General features: G+C 42.9%; 1 protein-coding gene across 1 annotated transcript; it reads right to left on the bottom strand.

Annotated features, from left to right (window-relative positions):
• Positions 1–1,232: 1,232 nt before the first annotated feature.
• Positions 1,233–2,285, bottom strand: Atoh1 (atonal bHLH transcription factor 1). Its single transcript, XM_005374258.1, has one exon. It carries the CDS (start codon positions 2,283–2,285, stop codon positions 1,233–1,235), a length of 1,053 nt encoding a protein of 350 aa, XP_005374315.1.
• Positions 2,286–19,592: the final 17,307 nt, after the last annotated feature.

Below are 19,592 nucleotides of genomic sequence, written 5' to 3'. Positions count from 1 at the left end.
TGGGGTAAGGAAGACCGGAAAATCCTAGCTATCCAAAAGGCAAAACCCGGGCCGCAAATTTGAGGAAAGTTTCTCATCATTTATTTATCGGCTGTAGTCTTTTTCCACTACAGTTTTCTGTATTACCTGAAAGCTCTAAGTGTGCGACATTCTCCCAAACCGTTAACTCACATAATTTCCATTTAATAGTTGACTTATTTCAAGTCGTTTAGGTCATTTAAAATTGTTTACAATAGTAAACTGGAAAGGAATAAGTAAGTGACAAGTAAAGGTTATTTTTCAAGTTTATTTTTATCATTTGCAAAATAAAATACATAAAACAATGGCAGTTGGCTTTGCTAAATTAAAATAAAATGATCTTGAATAGAAAATGTAAAAAAATGAATCAAGAAAAGTAGAAATGGTAGCAAACACTCAATAATAAATAAGTTGTCTAACATTAATTAACAAAGCAAAATAAAATTGACCAAATGCTTTTGACACTACTAGATGTGTTTTCAAAATTTTCATTGTTAAACAAACATTTGCAAAGAGCTTAAAGATCGTAAGTGGCTGTGTTTAAAACAACAACAAAAAAACTGGTCTGCAATTGGCAGTTGAATTTCTCCTGGAGCCACAGCAGCAGCGGCCGGATAAAGTGCGTGCGCCGTTTCCTGAAGGACGCAAATGTTCTCGCGATCCGATACACATACTGGGTATGTTCGTACAATACACAGACCTAAAGGTCCCTGTTTTCTAACAGTCCCGCAGCAAAAAGGTATTCACTTTGGAAGCAGTAACTTTGCTATTCATACTGCATTTTGGGAAACAAGTTTGGGAGACAAACTTTCCCACAGACAGGCGCGCGCAAAGCCTTGGGGTGGACGCCCGGGGTGGTAAAATAAACCCAAACCAGCGACAGAACAGAAGATGCGACTTTTTAGCAGCGTATTGGCAGCAAGGACTACAATCACGATGCCGCGTATGGGTACATATAATTATACCGCATCTATCTGTAGGGCAAGCAGAGTGGGAGGAAAGGTAAAACTTGAACAGCAAAGTTTCATCAAACAGTAGGGACCCCAGGGAGACTGGGACAGAGGTGGCATTTGCAAACCGTCCAGTGTAGCTGCCATAGAAAGCGCAGTCGTGGTTAAAAGACCACTGCGGAGCAAAAATTACGGGTGCGCGGTCGCGCGCTCTGGGAAAGGGCAGTTTGCGTCTGCCTCAGTTTCTAGGGTTCCATCCCCTTCCTAACTGGCCTCGTCCGAGTCACTGTAATGGGAGTGGGGGGAAAACTCCCCGTCGCTTCTGTGCGACCGGGGCGAGGTTTTGCTAGCGTCCTCGGGCCCCGGCTGCAGGATGCCCCCCGGCAGCGAGGGCGATAAGTTCTTGGGCCCCATCATCGCGGTCAGGGCGCCGTCCTCGAAAGGCGCGAAGTGCAAAGCGTCCAGCGGCACAGAGTAACCTCCCGCGGGGGTTGGGGCGGCGAAGCGAGTCCGGCAGCTCCCGGGCGGGGCAGGGCGCGGGCCGGCTCCCGAGCCCGGCTGCGCCCCTGTGGCTGCGGCGGGGCCCGCGCCGCCCTCATAGGAGGCCGCGGCGCGGAGGTGGTGGTGGTCACCCTTACAGGAGGCTGGCGGCGGGGGGGGCTGCTCCCCGCCGCTGGGCGTTTGCAGCAGCTCGGACAACGCGTTGATGTAAATCTGGGCCATCTGCAGCGTCTCATATTTGGACAGCTTCTTGTCGTTGTTGAAGGACGGGATAACATTGCGCAGCTGGTCGAAGGCGTGGTTCAGACCGTGCATCCTTCGCCGCTCCCGGGCATTAGCCGCCAGCCTCCGCTGCTTCTGCACCCCATTCACCTGCTTGCTGGAGGGGGCTCGCTGGCGGCTACAGCCCAGCTCGTCCACCACCACGCCGCCTTTCAGCTTGCACAACTGTTCCCGCACTTTCACCGGCCCCGGGCTCTTGCTGAGGCCGCCGCCGGTCCTCCTTCCCAGCTCCCCCCGGCTGTCCGCCTCCTCCAGGGGCGCCGCGGCCTCGTGGGCGCCCAGCTCGGGCGAGTGCAGCAGGTACTGGGCGGCGCGCGCCGTGCAGATGCCTTGCAAAGAGGGCGCCAGCCAGGCGCGTGGGTCGGTGCCGTCCAGGAGGGACAGCTCGGCCGGATACACCGGGTGCTCCCTCGCCTGCAGGCTGGCAGGGGCCTGCGGCGCGGCCTGCGAGAGGTGGTGGGCCTGGGGATGGCGGTGGTGGTCCCCCACCTCCTTCACTTCGGCCCACTCTTCCGCGTGCAGCAGGCGGGACATTGCACAGCGACGCAGAGGCAGGTGGAGGAGGCGCGGCGACCCGGCTGCAGCAGCGCGCACGCACACACGCGCGCACGGAACCCTGCCCGGGTCTCCGCCGCGACTTCTGTTCTCCTCCTCCTCGACCCTCCCCCACTCGGAGATCACACACCGGGTCGCGTGCAGCGAAGCTTCTCCGGTTGCCGAAGGCGCTGCGCCCTTTAAAAAGCGGCACGCGCCGGCCGCCGCCCGCTCCCCGGCCCCTCCGCGCGCCGGTCGCGTGTCTGAGCAGCCAATGGGGGCGCGGGCCGGCGCGTGCGGGCGGCCAATCAGGCTGCGACGCCGGGAAAGTCGCGGGGAGCGAGGAAGCGGCGCCTACTCGGGTTTTTTCCTCCTTGACTCTATAAAGTTGGTGAAATTCATATGTTAATCGCGGGCCTGTAATCCGACTCCGGGCGTGGCGCTGCCGCGTCCGCACCGTGGCTCCGGGCTGGGTCCGGCCAGGCTGAGCTCAGCCCCGAAAGTGTCCCGGACGTGCAGCTGCGCGGGCGCCCACCGCCCACCCGGGCCCGCAGCTCCGTAACTAACCACGGAGCAGCTCGGGCTCTCGTTCAAAATGAAAATAAAAGGAGGGAGGGACGCTGGTTGTCTCACTAAGTTCCCTAATTTTACCGCCTTTCCACCTCTTGCTGTAGATCTCACTGTTCTTCCTTAAGCAGTCTCGTTCGTCGGGGAAAGCGCGGCTGTGCTGTGGTCACGGCACGGGCGGGTCCAGGTCTCCGAGCTGATCCGGGTTGCGCCCCGACCCCGCGGCCCGTGGGGCCTCCACCCCACCCTCAGAAACCTCTCCGAGGACTGCAATTTTAGGGCAGGGATGGCTTACAGAATTATGCATGGTTTCCATACAAAAGCAGCAGGACTGCTGACTAACGCACAGCAGAAGAAGGTGGCCAAGTTCAGATGAAAGGCGCCTGCGTTCCCTGAGGTCCCCAACACTTTCGACTCCGCGGCGGGAGTTATCCCTCTGCCTCGGTGGCCTCGGCTGACGACCTCGCGTGCGTCTTCAGCACACGCCTAGAAGCCACAGCCTAAGTCACCTCTCCGCCTGTTTAGTCAGGGTGTGGACTCCCTCGCGTAAACCCGGGAGGTCCTTGGCGAGGTTGGGAAGCCAGCGCAGGAGAGCGCGCCGCTCCGGCTCGCCCGCCTCCTCTGTCTGCGCTCAGCGCTGCAGACCCGGACCGCGCCCCGCGCTCCTGCTCTGTCAAGGGCCGGGAATGGGCCCCCGCCAGCTGCAGCTGAGGCTGCTTCCGACTTCCGCGAGGACGATCGCGGAACCAGGCGTTTCATAGACGGAAAAAGGTGGTGGAAAAAAAGAGCAGCAGGGAGCGCCCTTGAAGGGTGTCATTGGAGGCCCCAAAAGCGGCTGGAAGGCATCCTCCCGGTGCTCACAGGGACTCGATCCAACGTGCGGTCCAGAACCCCGAGACGCGAGGACTCCGCCCCTGGACTGATGAGCTCCGGTCTCCCATGTAGACAGAGAAGGCTACCCTCAGAGCTGACACGATGCCTGCTCTACCCGCTTCTCCTTCAGCCTCGTCTGTTCGCTGGGGCGTGGGGGTGTTTGGGCGCTGCTGAAGGAAATACGTTAAAGATAGGCAAACCCAGAAAAACCCAAACCTCAATTTAAAAAAATAAAGAAAAACAAAAAGAAAATATTATCTTACGTTGCGGGGGGGGGGATTCACCAATATTTTGGTAACTAGACTGGATACTATTGATATCAACTAATAATGCTGTTACTACAAACGACGCTAGTGTATAAAGTGTGCTACTTCAAAAAACAATTGCTAGTAGATGTGGATACCAAAAGGAAGCTTGGAGAGGCATGACTGACCATCTGTGTCACACATCTGTGTACGTATGACCTCGCAAATAGCTGCAACCTAGAAGGACCATCTCCTACCTTGCGTTTGATTCCTCATACATAGACTTTCCCAGCTGCACCATCCGAAGGTTTTCCGATGAAAGTTCTGCCTTTCCCATACTGGGGCTACCAAATGCGCAGGATGTTCCAAGTTTCCGAGGGCCTGCATCCTTCAAACTTTTAATCTCTATTTGAAATTTGAGGATGTAACTGCAAAATATTACTTTACCTTTGGACTTGCTTCAATACTTTTATAATATTTATTGAATAAATAGAATGTTGGTCTTAATTGGCCAGCTTTGAACGTAGTCATTAATATTATTACTTTTTAAAAGCATAGCTTACTTTCTAGGTGAGTAAATTAGCGTATTCGTATAGTGTGAGGGACTCTTAAGAATTTCCTTAACTTGTGGCTTTGAAACAAGGAAGGGCTGTTTTTCTTCCTGTCTTGTCCCTTCAGGTCTTGTCTTCTGTCTCTAGGTGTGGCTGACAGAGCTGGGGTCTGCGGTGGGAAAGGAAGGTCCCTGTGTGTGGGGTTGGAGCCTGAGTAACATGGAGGCGTCCCTACCGCAGACCGGCCTGGGACGTTCAGACAGGAAAGAGTGAGCTCTGTGGGGCCGGATGGGGTGCAGCAGCCCAGCCTGAGGGCGTCTGTGTGTAGGGGAAGCTGGATTAAGTAGGCACAGAGGGCTGAGGCGAAGAAGTCAGTATTCATGAGAGGAGAGTGAGGGTAGGTCTCTCACTACATGGGAAGGGAGTTTCAGTAACGAAGTGGAGGAAGCTATAGTGTTGAATTAAAGTTGGAGATTGGATATGAATTTATGATTTTCAACAAATGTGAATACATGATATAGGGGTAAATATGGCATGTGTACCTGTATATATTCCTGTGTTTTTTCCCTTGGAGAATGAATTAGCAAGAAAGTCTATTTAATTCTCTGATTTTAGTTTCTAAATAAAGTTCACCAAGAGTGGCCAGAGTTCTTGGAAAAAGTGGATTGATTACAGGGGTGGAGCAGAAAAACAGGTGATGTACCTGCAACATCTTACTGAGTCAGCATAAGGAAAGGCTCGCAGAATCATGGAGATGTGTGGAAAGACCACAAAGACCTCTTGAAGAGATCCATATGGGACACTTGGGAAAATAAGCAAGGTAATGACAGTTACCAAGTGTTGGAACATAGAGAAATTGACCCTTTTGAATATAAATAGAGTAAATGAATACCTGGACGAGTTGATAAATACTTCTGTGCTACAACATAGCTATTGATTACACATGAAAGAAAGATTGACTATATCATGGAAGTGTATGGAAAATATCAGTTTAATCAAGCAATCAAAGTTATCTCACCAGAAATGAGGCAAAATGAACTTATGTGCTCTTTCTTAGGGCGTAGTGACCACAGCATCACTTTTAAAATATTCCTGAATCCAATCAAGATAAAACATCCAGCCATTCTAAACTGAAACAGATTCTAGAAAATAACTACTTTTAATCAGGATTATAAAAGGCAAATAAAATCTCAGGAAATATTCCAGGCTAGAACTGGGTCCTGGGTCAAGGACAACATTAGAACAGCTGATGAAACTTGACTGCCATTTAATTTTGATGATTATACTGTGATTGTATAAGAGGATGTCCTCCTTTTCAGGGAATACTCAGTCTAGTGGGGCAGCTTACTCTAGTGGCTTTGTGAGAAGGTTCTTGGCTCTGCATTTGTAAATTTTCTGAAAGGTTGAGATTGTGAATAAACTGGTGTGATGGTGCATGCTTGTGAACTTGGGAAGTTGAGGTAAGAGGATTGCTGCAAGTTTGAGGCCACCCTGGGCTACATAGTGAGTTCAGGAAAGGCCTGAACTACACAGTGAGACCCTGTCTCAACAGACAAACAAACAAACAAACTGATGAAACAAAACATATTTAGTTGGTTCTTTACACTTTTAGAGTTATTAATTCAAGCCAGTCCAATCATCATACCCAGTGTGTTGACATCTGTAGTTATTGCTAAAAGTTTAAGTGAAAATTTGCTTTGCCCAGTGACAGTAAAGTATGGATCCCATGAGTTTATGAGTTCTTAGGTTTTAATAAATATTCAAATTCTAAAAACCCTCACTATTTCCCAAGGGCTGAAATATTTTGAACATTATTTTGAAACACAGGCATGGCAAACTACTTTATGATCTTCTACTATCAGTATTTGTTCTCTATTGCTGCATGCATCTATAGCATATCTAAATATTTTTATAGGTATTATTAATAAAATGGATGTATGGCACATAATTTATAACTAACAATAAAATATGTAGTGCTCTATAAATCCCTATAATCAATTAATTTTCACAATCACTGATTTTATTGATCTTTGCCATTCTTGTATCTATTACTAATACATGGCTGTAACTGATGAATGAATGAATGCAATGTCCATATGAATGTTGGTTGATATTTTTCATTTGTTGCTAGAAAGAAAAAAATGAAATGAATATCAAAATGTATGTCTCAATTCACTTGAGAATCAATAACATGAGCAACTTTGCTGAGAAGGATGATAGCTTTCACAGACTGAAAGAATGTATGCTCAGTCTTTTGTGCTCTTCCTTATGGAATGGCTGTAGACTTTAACACAACTTAAGGATAATCTTCAGCATTTTCTTGATCATATTTTTAAGCATACTGCAAGACAAAACCACAAAGTAGCCTCAGAACTGTAGCATTTACTAATTTCTATTGGCATAAATACTCATGTTGCTCAATCAATGAAGATTTTTCTAGACTTCATTTAATGGACGTAGTTGAACATGTTCTTTACAAAACTTTTTTTGACTTGTGGACCTCCTATTCTTTGCTATTTCTTGCCATTTCTCAGGTTATTCTCTCTCAGTCACTCTCCAGGAGACTTAGCTTCAAATGGTTTGGTACTATGCTCTCATTTCCTCTTATTGTACATATCCCAACCATATGCCAATCAATACCAACTTTTAAGAATCTTTAGCCTGGTCCCTTTCCATTGTTTTTTATTGCTCTGAAAAGAACCACAGACATCAATAACCACCATGAATCTGGGGTATCAAGAGCTGTTTCTCTGAGTAAGTAACAGCTAAAAGTTGAACTGGAGTAGGTGGGGAAAGAGGACAGGTGAACACCAGTTAGAATATCAGAAGCAGCAACATCAAGAACAGCAGTAAAGAGTCCTGTAATGCCTTCTGAAAGGCTCTGCTTTATCTAGTTCCTCCCTGACTCCTCAGTCTCTCTTTACTTCTCTCTTCCTGGCTGTCCTGTGGCTCGATAGTCACACTGGTCTTATTTGCTCCTACTACAAACATTTCCCCATTTTTCCATTTCAAGCTTTCCTTTCATGTTTGTTCCTTTCTTGAGTAGCCACCTCAGACTCAACTTCCAGAACTTTCTTAAGGAGCAGTCCCTGGTCCTCGAGTAGGATTGGCTCTCTGTTTTGTATCTTCATGCTATTTTATATTTACTTTATATTGATATCATTATCAAACAATTTTCTGTGTGTTTCTCATTTACTGTTTATCTTTCTTTTGTCTCCCCCATCCCTAGTGTATATTGATAGGAGACAAAAACCTGCACACTTTGTGGTGATTCCTTTAAGTCCTTTTATATCCGTCTTCATCATGTGTCCTTGTCCCCACTCTTCCAAAATTGCTCCCTACACATCCCCGAATAACCAGTCCAGGAATTTATGCATATTCTTATCTTAGGCTCTGTCACCATGCAAAGCTGATGACAAAGGGAACACAGAAAATTTCTCCTCAATGTTGTCTTTCAGAGCTTCCTCTAACACAGACTATAGTACAACAGAAGCTACTTTCACCTTGCAAACATATCAGGCCACTCTATATGTGAAGCAGGCCTGAGGTTTTTCTTCTGGCCCTCCTGTTAGGTCACTAAAGTGAAGCACTGGTGTAATTGTCATGGCTTCAATTTAAAATACCCCCCAAAAGACTCACGTGTTAATAGGCGGGGATTTTAAAAGGCAAGTGCACAATGGAGGCAGTATAGTTCATAGTGGGGCCTGGAAGGACCTGTTTCCCTTTAGGATTACTCCCTTCTCTTTCTGCTTCTTGGCTGCTATGATGTGAGCTGAGCAGACCGGAGCAGCCTATCCTCTCAGTCCTGCCTTGGTGTCAGCTGAGTGTGGACTGTGATCATGAGGCAAAATAACCCTCTTCACTTTTAGTTTGCCGGGTTGGGCATTGTGTCTTAGCAAGGAAGAAAGTGATTAAAACAGTAACTAAGTAATGTAAGGGTCTGGGACACCTGCTCAAGTAAATTATCCAAGCTTTCTGGGTCCCCTTGGTCTGATCCAGAATGTAGCATTTCCCTAATGTCAGGGTTCTCTGTTGTGCACTCTTCTCAGACTCATGAGTTTATAGTCACAACAGAGTAGGTACTCCCAGTTAAGTAATCGCTTAATAGCCTATCATTGGGAGTCAAGTTTCTACTTAGATCCACCAGCCTGCCAGCATCTACTTTGGGAATTATGAGTAATACTCTGTCTCAGACAGCATAGCCTTGCTCCAAGCCATTATGGGTCTTTGCTGTTGCTCTTCTATGAGAACGTGTAAACACAGTATCCTTATATCCACAGATCCCCCTAGCACCATGGGGGCTGCTGGTGATCTAAGTGACAGTCATGCTTGTTCCTCAGTTTATATCTGCTACAAAGAATCATTCAAGACTAGTTGCCACTTGAGTCAATGGGAAAAGGAGTCAGGACTGTACTCTTACACATGACAAGTGCTCTCTCTAAAATCCTAGGGGTTCTACCAGGTTTTATATTTTATTCAGGGGCATAGGTGTGAGAAGTAATAACTTGCCTATTTCTTTTAAATATCTTCACATGTCACAAACTCACAGAATCCTGTAAACATTTTGGTAGGACCCTGTAGGGTTAATCTTGTAGGGTTAATCTCACCATCTGGCCTTTATATGCATCATAAGAACATTTCTTATAAGTCTATTTTCTGCTCCCCATGTCCAATGAAAATGATTTCATTAGTGGGATGGACTATTAAGATGTTCTGTAGAAGCTCCAGATCCTTGAGGACCTTTTATCACAAGAACTGTGCTGTACAAGAACCATGAATGTATATATTGGTCATTACAAGTAGATGCAAACTGCTTATAATCATTCTTCCTTGTCAATTCACCTAATCAATAGCTGAGTTTGAGGCTACCACTTGGCTAAATTCCCAGTAGTCTATAGTTATCTGCATGATCCATCTGAAGTTTGCAGGTGTCAGACTAGCAGATTAGATAGCACATGGTGGAGACCACTCTCCCTGCATGCTTTAGGGGTACATGTCTGTAAGAGATGATGCTGAATCTCTGAGTTCCATCCAGCTCCTGACAATTTTGTAATTTACTGTCTCCTAAGGGTTGCACTTTCAGACAATTTTGCTTGCCTTTTTCTGACATTATGGCTTTTAAACCAAAAGTTTAAGAGTCAGATGTGAGGTTTCTGACAGTTTCTAAACATATCTACCTGCACTTGTCAATTTTCTGTAGCTACCCAAGGCTGAGTACTTTATGAAGAGAGGAAGTTTGTTTAGCCCACACTTCTGGGGGTTCATTGGCATTGTTCAGGCAATGGCTTGACTTTCATGAGCGCTATGGGTGGCATCTCAATAGCAGAAGGACATGCAAGAGGGATAGGTCAAACAGCAAGACAGGAAGCCAGAGAGCAGGGATGGGCTGTCTTGTAACAACTTGCTCTGGTGAGAAGTAAGTCAGGATATAGTCCACTGACCTTAACGACTTCAGAGAGCCTGCCCCAGTGATCTAAGCACCTCACTGTAATTCCACTTGTTAAAAAGGTGGTGACCTCTTTCAATTGCCATACTGAGGACCAAGTTTCTATAGCATAAGGTCCTGGGAGAAAAACTATATCTATACCATAGCACTTAGAGTATGGAAGTATGACTATAGACTTATATACACTGGACCCCTGTCAGATAAACTTGAGTAGGACTCTATTTATCACTGGGTTTTCATATACTTTCACTTTAACAAAAGATGCAGGTCATCATTTTGGTTTTCCTGGTATAGTGTCAACTCATGTTGCAACAAAAAACCTTTTGGTATTTGTTTATTTTTATTTCTGAGATATACCCTGCTATCTTTAGTGCCATTCTATACTTTAGGTCCATTTAAAAAAGCATTGGGGGAGTCTTTAAGGGGTCTTGACACTGCTTACCATTGATTGGCTCAAACATGCTGAAATGTAGGAAAAGATGAGTAAAGTGTGTGTGTGTGTGTGTGTGTGTGTGTGTGTAATGCTAATTGGTTTTACCTACTTTTGGTCTTTTCTGATTATATAGATGAAGCTATTAGTCACCTATCTGTATGCTTTCTATTGGTACTGTAACAAAAGTTTCATATCCAGAGAAGCAGAACCAATGGGAAGTTTTTAAATACAGTACTCCTCCTCTTATCCATGACAGATGTGCTCCAAGACCCCTGACAGATGCCTGAAACCATTGAATCCTACACATATCATTTTCCTACATACCCTGCAGTGTGGCCACATAGCAGAGTTGAGCTGTCCTATCCTGTTTTATACACTGGTTTGTCCTTTGCATCACTACCGTTGCACTTTGGATCCATTATTAAGTAAAATAAGGATTTCTTGAACATAAGCCCTGAGGCAGTCACTCAGGTAACACAGATCACTAGGATTGGACTAGTGGAAGTGCATATGGTGTGGTTTGATGGGATTATTCATGTCTCAGGTGGGAAAGAAGTTGACTGGTACAAGATTTCATCATGCTACTAAGAATGCACATGATCTAGAACTTATGAATTATTTATTTCTGAAATTTTCCATTTCATATTTTTATTTATTTTTATTTTTATTTTTTTTTCATTTCATATTTTTAGACCAGTAAATGAAACCATGGACAAAGCAGGACTGCTACATATTTCTTTTAAAAAATTGTGATTGTGGAGGTTGGAAAGTCTTAAATTTGTAAGGCAGGACAGCAGGTTGGAAGGAGATAGTCTTTCAGATTTGTTTTCTGTGAGTCTCAGTTGTTGCTCTTCAGACCTGCAGTTGTTTGGATAAGGCCCATCTACATTACTTGATGTAACCTGACTATGAATATTAAACACATTTTTAAAATATCTTTGCAGCAACACTTGGATTAGTGTTTAATTGAATAATTGAGTCTTATAGCCTAGTGCCGCTGCTACATAAAACTAACCATCAGAACACATTACTACAAAAGGAGTTATTGGAAGTTAAACAGATTTTTTTTTTACCTAAGAGTTCTTGAACAACAGAAATATGAAATATCACATGGCCAAAGCCAAGCTTTTAGTAGGACCATGTCATTTGTTGAGACTCTAAAAGGAATTCATTTTCTTCTCTTTTCCATTTCATAGGCTATTGGCATTTCATGGTTCATAGCTCTTTTTTCCAAAACCAACCACGTAGAAATTTCACATCTTTTACCTCTGCTTCTGCTGTTATAGCCTCTTCTCTCACTTGTACTCCTGCCTCCTTTATTCCTCTACAAAAATGTTTATAAGAAAAAAAAATACACATAGATCATTCAAAACAGCCAGGGCTACACAAAATGATAGGAACTAGTACATACAATTCAATATGAACCTTGAATATAAATGGTCTAAATTCTCCAATGAAAACACATCGACTAGCTGTATCCTTAAGATGTGGTATAATGGAGATTACTCAGCTATAAAGAAAGATAAACTGGAGGCTTTTACAGATATATGGGTGCAACTAGAGACCATATTCTTAAGTGAAATAAATCACACTCACATGTGTAAACATGGAATTATCTCCCTAGTGTAAGAAACTGAAAAAGTCAATAAGATCCAAAAGATATGATAGATATTGTGAAAGGGAAAGAAACTTCTCAAAAGGGAAGAACGATTGGGATAGAGGAAAGGAGAAAAGAAGGAAGGGGAAATTAGTATGTATATGAGCCTTCAGACCCCTATGATTCAGTTGCTGGAAATGGCTTTTTCTGTGTTCAACATTTGGGATCTAGATGAAGATGAAAGGAGCAGGGCCAAGAATAAAAAGACAGACCAAAATTATGCCTGTCACAATTAACAATGCTTTAATATATAGCTAAGATAATTGTACTACAAGTTTTTATTCATTTTTATTCATTGAAAGAATCAGTTAATGCTCATAATGTTTGACCTATTTTGCATGCCTATCTGGTAATTGGAGCAACTACTTTGAAGATAGCAATATGCAATATAATAACCATTGTTAATTTCCTATCATTTTATTTTGAAATTCTGTATCATTTTTATTGTTTTTTTGTCTCTTTAAAATAAAAAAAAAAGTTATAACAATTTGACCCTTGTCTTTAACAACTTATCATCAATTGCAATACGGTTGGAGTCCAGCCTTCTGACAGAAATTTGAGTAACTTAAAAACATGTGCTGACACCCTGAGCACAGCAAAGGAAACAGCCAGGAAAGATCAACAACCAAGTGTGAGTCTGGTGAACTAGGAAATGGTGAGAGATGGGTACAGAGGGACAGTCTAAATGATGATTATGTTCTGCAGTTAGATCTTTTTTTTTGTAAAAGGCAAGGAAAGCCATTTGAGATCCTCTATGATCAGGCTTTTACGGATCTTAACGTCTGGAAAGGTCCCAAGCCATGGTACTAAAAGGGACCTCTAAGGAAAAAAAATGTTCCTCAGATGCCCACTTGTCTCTCAACAGCAACCTCCCCCATTTCATGAAAAACAAAATAAAACAAAACACAAAAACACCACTGGGAGTTCTCTTTAACCTCTTCCTTCTAATCGTCAGCCAGTAAATACTCAGGAACTCCACTAGGGGCTAGTGCCCTAGAAAGACCCAGGATTTTCAAAAGACTCTGGTAGGTTTACAGGTGGGCCTTCAGATTCCTATGATTCAGTTGCTGGACATGGTTTTTTCTGTGTTAAACATTCAGGATCTAGATGAAGATGAAAGGAGAAGGGCCAAGAAAACAGACCAGAAATATGCACGTCACAATTGGCAATGCTTTAAGTACCCCCAAGCCATCCAGGGAAAAACTCAGAACCAGTTCAGGCCTGCAAGAAAACTGGACACTGGGCACATGACTACCAACCCACTGCTGGGTCCCTCCTCATTGTGTCAGGTGACTGATGCCCGTGACTCTTCCTACTGGAGGATTGACTGTCTCTGCCCTGAGGGAGAGGCAAGGCCAGCCAAAACCCCCACCTCCTATTCTAATGAAAAAGACTGAAGGGGCCCAGGGTAACTTGCAATGCCCTTTCTATGAACGTCTGCCTATCCTAGGAAAAACCCTGGGTGACTCTGGATGTCATGGGTAATTTCAATTCCTTTAGCTTCTGTTTTAAAGTCCTTATCAGGAAATTCTTTATATCTATAGCCATAATGGGGTTAAGAGGGAGCCCTAGTCAGAGCATCTTTATCTTGCCTTGACAGGAATTCAAAGATCAAATGTTTAACCATGACTTTTAAATTGTCCCACACTGTCCTACTCCCTTACTAGTAAGAGATTTACTAGCAAACTTTTGGGGCAGTTCTATAAAATCCTTATGTGGGAAATGATCACTTGAGTTTTCACAGGACTAGGACTAGTGGCACCCATCTGACAGGGCTACAGAGCCTGTCCATTCTGTGCTTGCAATAACACAGGCAAGGAGAGGGACAAAGGAGAGGGACACACCCTGGGAAGAACTGGTAATTATAAAGCCAGCTCCACCTGAACTTTCTGAGATAAAAACCACCCAAAAGAAGAAAACTACTCCTGTGAACCACTGGAAAACCTGAAATTCCTCTTAAAGATCAAGATTCCAGTTCTGCCCTGAATGCAAATAAGTAGCATCACTGTCAATAGTCGCATGGTAACTAAATTATCTAATGTTTCTCTTTGCCAGACTTTCATCTCCACAGGAAACATGGAAACCTGACCTACTCTTTTTCATGTCTCCCCACCCTAATCCTGACAAATTCACCAAACTTTTCCCACCAAACAGGCAGCTCAGGTGTCCTTCCTATATACACTAACTCTTTTTTCCATTGTCTTCTGACAGGTTTTTTTCTTTTTAACCTAGCCAGTATGCCACAATTCTCAAAGGTCATTGGAGAGCACATAATCCAGTAGGTAGGGCCTACAACCTTTTTCAGCTGGAAGTAGCTATATGAAGACAGAGACACCCCCCACACCCTCAGCACCCTTTAAAGAATTATGGGAATTTATGTTTCTCAGGGGGAAATGGGGCAGGAGATTAGGGCATGGCAAACTGGCTGGGGAAGTAGGTATGATCGCTCAATCATGGAGTTCTGGAAATGTACATAATAGTTACCAAAGCCCTGTACTGGGACCAATCAGAGAATGCTGTCTTTAATTTTTCTCATGAGAAATCAAGCAGGTTTTTGAAATGATGGCCTAGGCCTGGCATCAGCATGAGGAGTGAGAGATACAAAAGATGGCTGCCATTAAGCTCTAGGCTACTATGTTCTCTCTTTCACAGTGGTCTGCTCTCACCCTGTACAGTGTACTTCTTTTCCTCCTTTTAATTAACCCACACCCACTCTGTGGCACATGTTTCTTCTTCTACCTTTAATAAATGTATAACGTCATTAAGCAAATAATAAAACCCCAAAACCAAGGATTGGATGGAGTCACTATTGAATTTTACCAGACTTTACTGAAGAATTAAAAATAATGTTCCATGGGTTGGCAGTATAGCTCAGTGACACAGCACCCGCTTGGCAAGGTGAGGTCCTGAGTTCAATCCCTGGTTCCAATAATAGTAATAGTAATAATAATAATAATATGTTTCAAACTATTCTGTGAAATAGAAAGGAGAAAAACTCTTCCAAACATATTATATAAAGTCAATATCACTTTGCTACCAAAAATCTGATAAGGGTAAAGCAGATAGACAGACAGAATACAATAAAAGAAAACTATAGACCAACATCTAGACCAATATTCCTGATGAATATTGATGAAAAATTATCAAAAATCTTTCAAAGTTAATTCAATATCAAGTTAAAAAGATTATACATCATGATCAAGTTGATTTAATTTCAAAGACACAAAATGGTATAACATTAATAAATCATAGTCTGGTTCCACTTCAGAGTATATAAATCTTTTACCTTTTAATATACATAAGTCAATATAATTCACCAGTTAAATAGAATCAAGGATAAAAATCATATGATCTCAATAGATGTAGAAAAAGCCTTTAATAAAATTCAATATCTCTTCCTGATAAAAATCCAGGATAAATTAGGTATAGAAAAAACATACCTCAATGCAGTAAAAGTCACGTGCAGTAAACACATAACAAATACCATACTGAGTGGGAGAAAACTGACAGCATTTCCCCTAAAATCAATAAGGAGTCAGAGGCGACTACTCTTACTCTTCTTCACTACAGTACTGGAAATCTTAGCCAGAGCAGTTAAGCAAGAGAAAGAAATTATAAAAAGTATAAATAGGAAAAGAAGAACTCAAATTACCCCTGTTTGCGGATGATATGATTTTATATTTAGAAAACCCTAAAGAATCTACTAAAAGTTTCTTAGAATTAATAAATTCAGCAATTTAGCAAGTTATGAAATCAACGTGCAATGGCTTTTCTATGGAGTAATACTAATTTCACTGAGAAAACAATAAGGAAAACAGTCCCATTCACAAAAGCCTCAAAACAAATGAAGAAAAAAATAGGAACATAATTAGTGAAGAGAAAGACCTTTAACACAGGAACTATACACAATTGAAGAAACTGAATAAGATATTAGAAGATGGGAGGCCTCACATGTTCGGGGACTGGGTAATTATTACTGCTAAAATGACCATACTTCCCAAATTGACATACAGTTAATGCAATCCTGTCAAAATGCTAAGTACAGAACTACAAAGAACAATCCTAAAATTCATATAGGAACAAAAAGATCCCCAGTAACCAAAGCAAAAAGAGGAAAGCTGAAAAGTTTCAAAATGGCCTATTTCAAAATTTACTGGAGAGCTTTGAACAAACACAGAATACTACTGAATTAAAACTCACACAGTGGAACACAACAGAGGACTCAGGAATGACCCCACAGAGCTACAACCACCTGATTCTTTTTTGCACCGGGAATCGAACTTCGGACCTTGCACTTGCCAGGCAGGCGCTTGTACCGCTGAGCTATATCCTCAACGAACCACCTGATTCTAAACAAAGACTAGTGCTGGCAAAAAAATAAAGCCTCTTAAAAATGATTCTGGGAAAACTGAGTATCCATATACAGAACATTGAAACTAGATCTCTATCTCTCACCCAGGACAAAAATCTACTTGAAAAGGATCAAAGACCTTGATGTGAGGCCTGGAACTTTGAAACTAATAGAAAGCAACACAGAGAAAATTTCCAGATGTGTGCACAGGCAAAGACCTCCTGAATAGGATGCCAGTAGTTCAGGGAATAAGACTCAACAAATGGGATTGCATCAAATTAAAATGCTTCCACACAGCAGAGGAAACGATTAACAGAGTGAAGAGACAGTTGTAGAGAGGGAGAAGTCACTTCCAGATATTCTTTTGAAGGAAGGTTAATATCCAGAATATATAAAGAGTTCAAAATATTTAACACTAAGAGAACAAGAAATCCAATCAATGAATACGCAGGTGAACTGACAGACACTTGTTAGAACTATAAATAGTCAGTAAATATATGAAAAAATGTTCAACTTTGTAGCCATCAGGGAAATGCAAATCAAAACTACACTGAGATTCCAACTTATCCAGTCAGGATGACTATCTGCAAGATTATGAAAGATAATAAATTGTGAGGATGTTGGTGGGCATGTAAATTAGTACAGCCACTATGGAAATCTATATGCAGGCTTCTCAAAAAATTATAATTAAAAGTAAACTACCATAGGATCCACCTACACCACTCTTGGGAAAGAATTAAAGTCAATGCCTTATAACTGCATAGCTTGGTTTTTCACAGCACTAGTCACGAGAGGCAAGGCATGGAATCAGCCTACATGCCCATCAACAGATAACTGGATAAAGAAATGTGATCTCTATGCCCAGTGAAATATGCTGCGAGGCTGAGGCAGGAGGATTGTAAGTTTGAGCTTAGCTTGGGCAGCATAGCAACTTAGTGAGACTGTGTCTCAAAATAAAAAATAAAAAAATGGATTGTAATTCACTAGAAAAGCCCTGGGTTCAACTCACAGTAGTGTAAAAGAATAGAATCCAGTCCTTTGCTTGAAAATGGATGGAACTTGAGATCCTCTTGTTAAGGAAAATAATCCAAACTCAGAAAGCCAAGTATCATGCTCTCTGTCATGGGTAGAATCTATGGAAGAAGTTAACAGGAAAGCAGAAGGGACGCTCTTAGAGAAAAAGAAAGGGGTCAGAGGGAAGGGGAGAGCAGGGAGGGCAAATGCGGGAAGGTATGATCTGAGCATGTCATATGCACGTACAAGAATGAAAACGGACCTGTGATCACAGCAGGCACAGCTGTATAATCCAAGATTACCTCCCCAAGTCCAGATTCTTAATCACATCTGCTAATCCCGTTTTCCATGAAAGGTCACAGATCCTAGGGGATTTATATGTTGACATTTTGGGTGGTGGGTCCAGCATTCAGCTTATTGTATGCTCCATCTATTGTGCCCCTGAAAACTGTTCCAGTGGATCCCTGGGTGATAGGCTTTCTGCTTTCCACTCAGGTTTGCTTTCCCATACAGTAACTGCATTCAGCTTGCCGATGACAATGAAGTAAAACACTATTGCAAAAGCATATATTCAGGCCAGCACTGAATAGCTCATCCACGGCAGCTTTTCTGACGGTTCACTCCACCTACAAAGAAGAGATCCCTGAGCCTCTCAACTACTCTAGTGTCCCACACTAGCAATGTCTTGATTTGAAGATTAAAGAAGTGGTGTCTGGATTCTCCTGGGCAGTATATTTAACGATGTCTCTAGTCTTAAGCATTAAATCAATGTAAAGACTTCTCGAAGCCTCTCCCTTTCTTTTCTGAAAAATCTGACATTTCCACCTCTTATGTTGTTTGGCCAGTGCTTCTCCCATGTGTACAAATCCAGCCCAGCATAATACAAGGACTTCGAGGGTACTGAGTTCTAACTCATTGGAGAGTTCTCCTGTGTGACTCAATGCCTTTTCCAGTCTTAAAGGATACCCTGCCCCCGCCCACCTGCTCAAGAGACCCTCTAAGCCATCAGCTGGGTTTCAGTCAGTAGATAGCTGGCACTGCAGAATTTTTGGCAAATAATTTCTTTGCTTCCAAAATAAGAACAATACTTTCCCAGGTGAATCAGGCTGAGATTTATGTCCATAAACTAGAGAAGATTGGGGCCACGTCACAATGAAGGCAACTATCACCTGTGAGGTCCCCTCCATGAGGTTGCTGCCTGGCATTGAGGCACTGAGGTTGGCTGGCGACCCTTGAATGATGGTGAGTGCGTGACTCCAGGAGGCCCAGATGGCTGAGTAGGATATGCGCATTTGAGCACAACCACTCAGAGGTCTTCATTTGTCCTTGGGTTCCCATTTCTTCTCTAAAAGGGTCTTGAGCTTACTATAGTAAATTTGGCAGGTCTGTGTAGAAGTTTTCTCTGCTACTCTCACAATCAGGCCAAGTTTCCAGCCTGCACTGCTTTCTGGCTCTATTGGATGTATATACCATAGTTTTCTTAATTTTACATTGCATCCTGAGCTCATGGTTGATGACTTGGCCTCACTATTTTAAGAAAATTGTACTTACAAGCAAAGTACCACTTGTTCAGTTTCTGCGACAACCATGGACACCATTTCTCTAATGATAGAGATAGTGTATGAACTCACTACACAACCTTTCTCCTGCATCCTACCCCAACTCACTGCAGATGATTCCTAGTTAGTAACTATCTCTAGAATGTGGAGGGCTATCACCTCCTACTAACCACCACCAATGGAGACTTTCATTGCTGTTTGGTCAAGGAGTGGTCCAATCCAGAAATCCATCTTAGGCTGTGTACTGTGGCCCCTCTCTAGTATAAATTATTTTAGTTCAGGTTTTCTCAAAATACAGATAGATAAGGACCTGGTTCTGGAGAATGGGTAGTTACTTTTAAATTATTTACTAAACTGTAAATTACTACATGTTTTTATTTAAATATTTGATGACATGCATATAATTATTTTTAAATTATTTCCCCTGTATGCTACATGAAAAGACAAGTTCCAGATGGATGATAGAGTAAAGGTAAAGGAAGTAAGACTTTAACTGGTATCAGGTTCAGTTAGAACAACCACTTTAAAAAACAACAACACAGCCTTTGTTGCTAACCTTCGCAAGCTCACAAGTCGGTTTGAAAGTGTGCAGACTTCAGACTCTAATTGCA

Source organism: Chinchilla lanigera, unplaced genomic scaffold (genome assembly GCF_000276665.1).
Source record: "Chinchilla lanigera isolate Chin_1 unplaced genomic scaffold, ChiLan1.0 scaffold00004, whole genome shotgun sequence".
In the NCBI taxonomy this organism is placed as follows: domain Eukaryota; kingdom Metazoa; phylum Chordata; class Mammalia; order Rodentia; family Chinchillidae; genus Chinchilla; species Chinchilla lanigera.
This window is presented reverse-complemented; position numbering and strand designations above follow the sequence as displayed.

Coding starts and splice junctions, on each gene's coding strand:
- Atoh1 (XM_005374258.1), bottom strand. CDS start 2,285: ATGTCCCGCCTGCTGCACGCGGAAGAGTGGGCCGAAGTGAAGGAGGTG.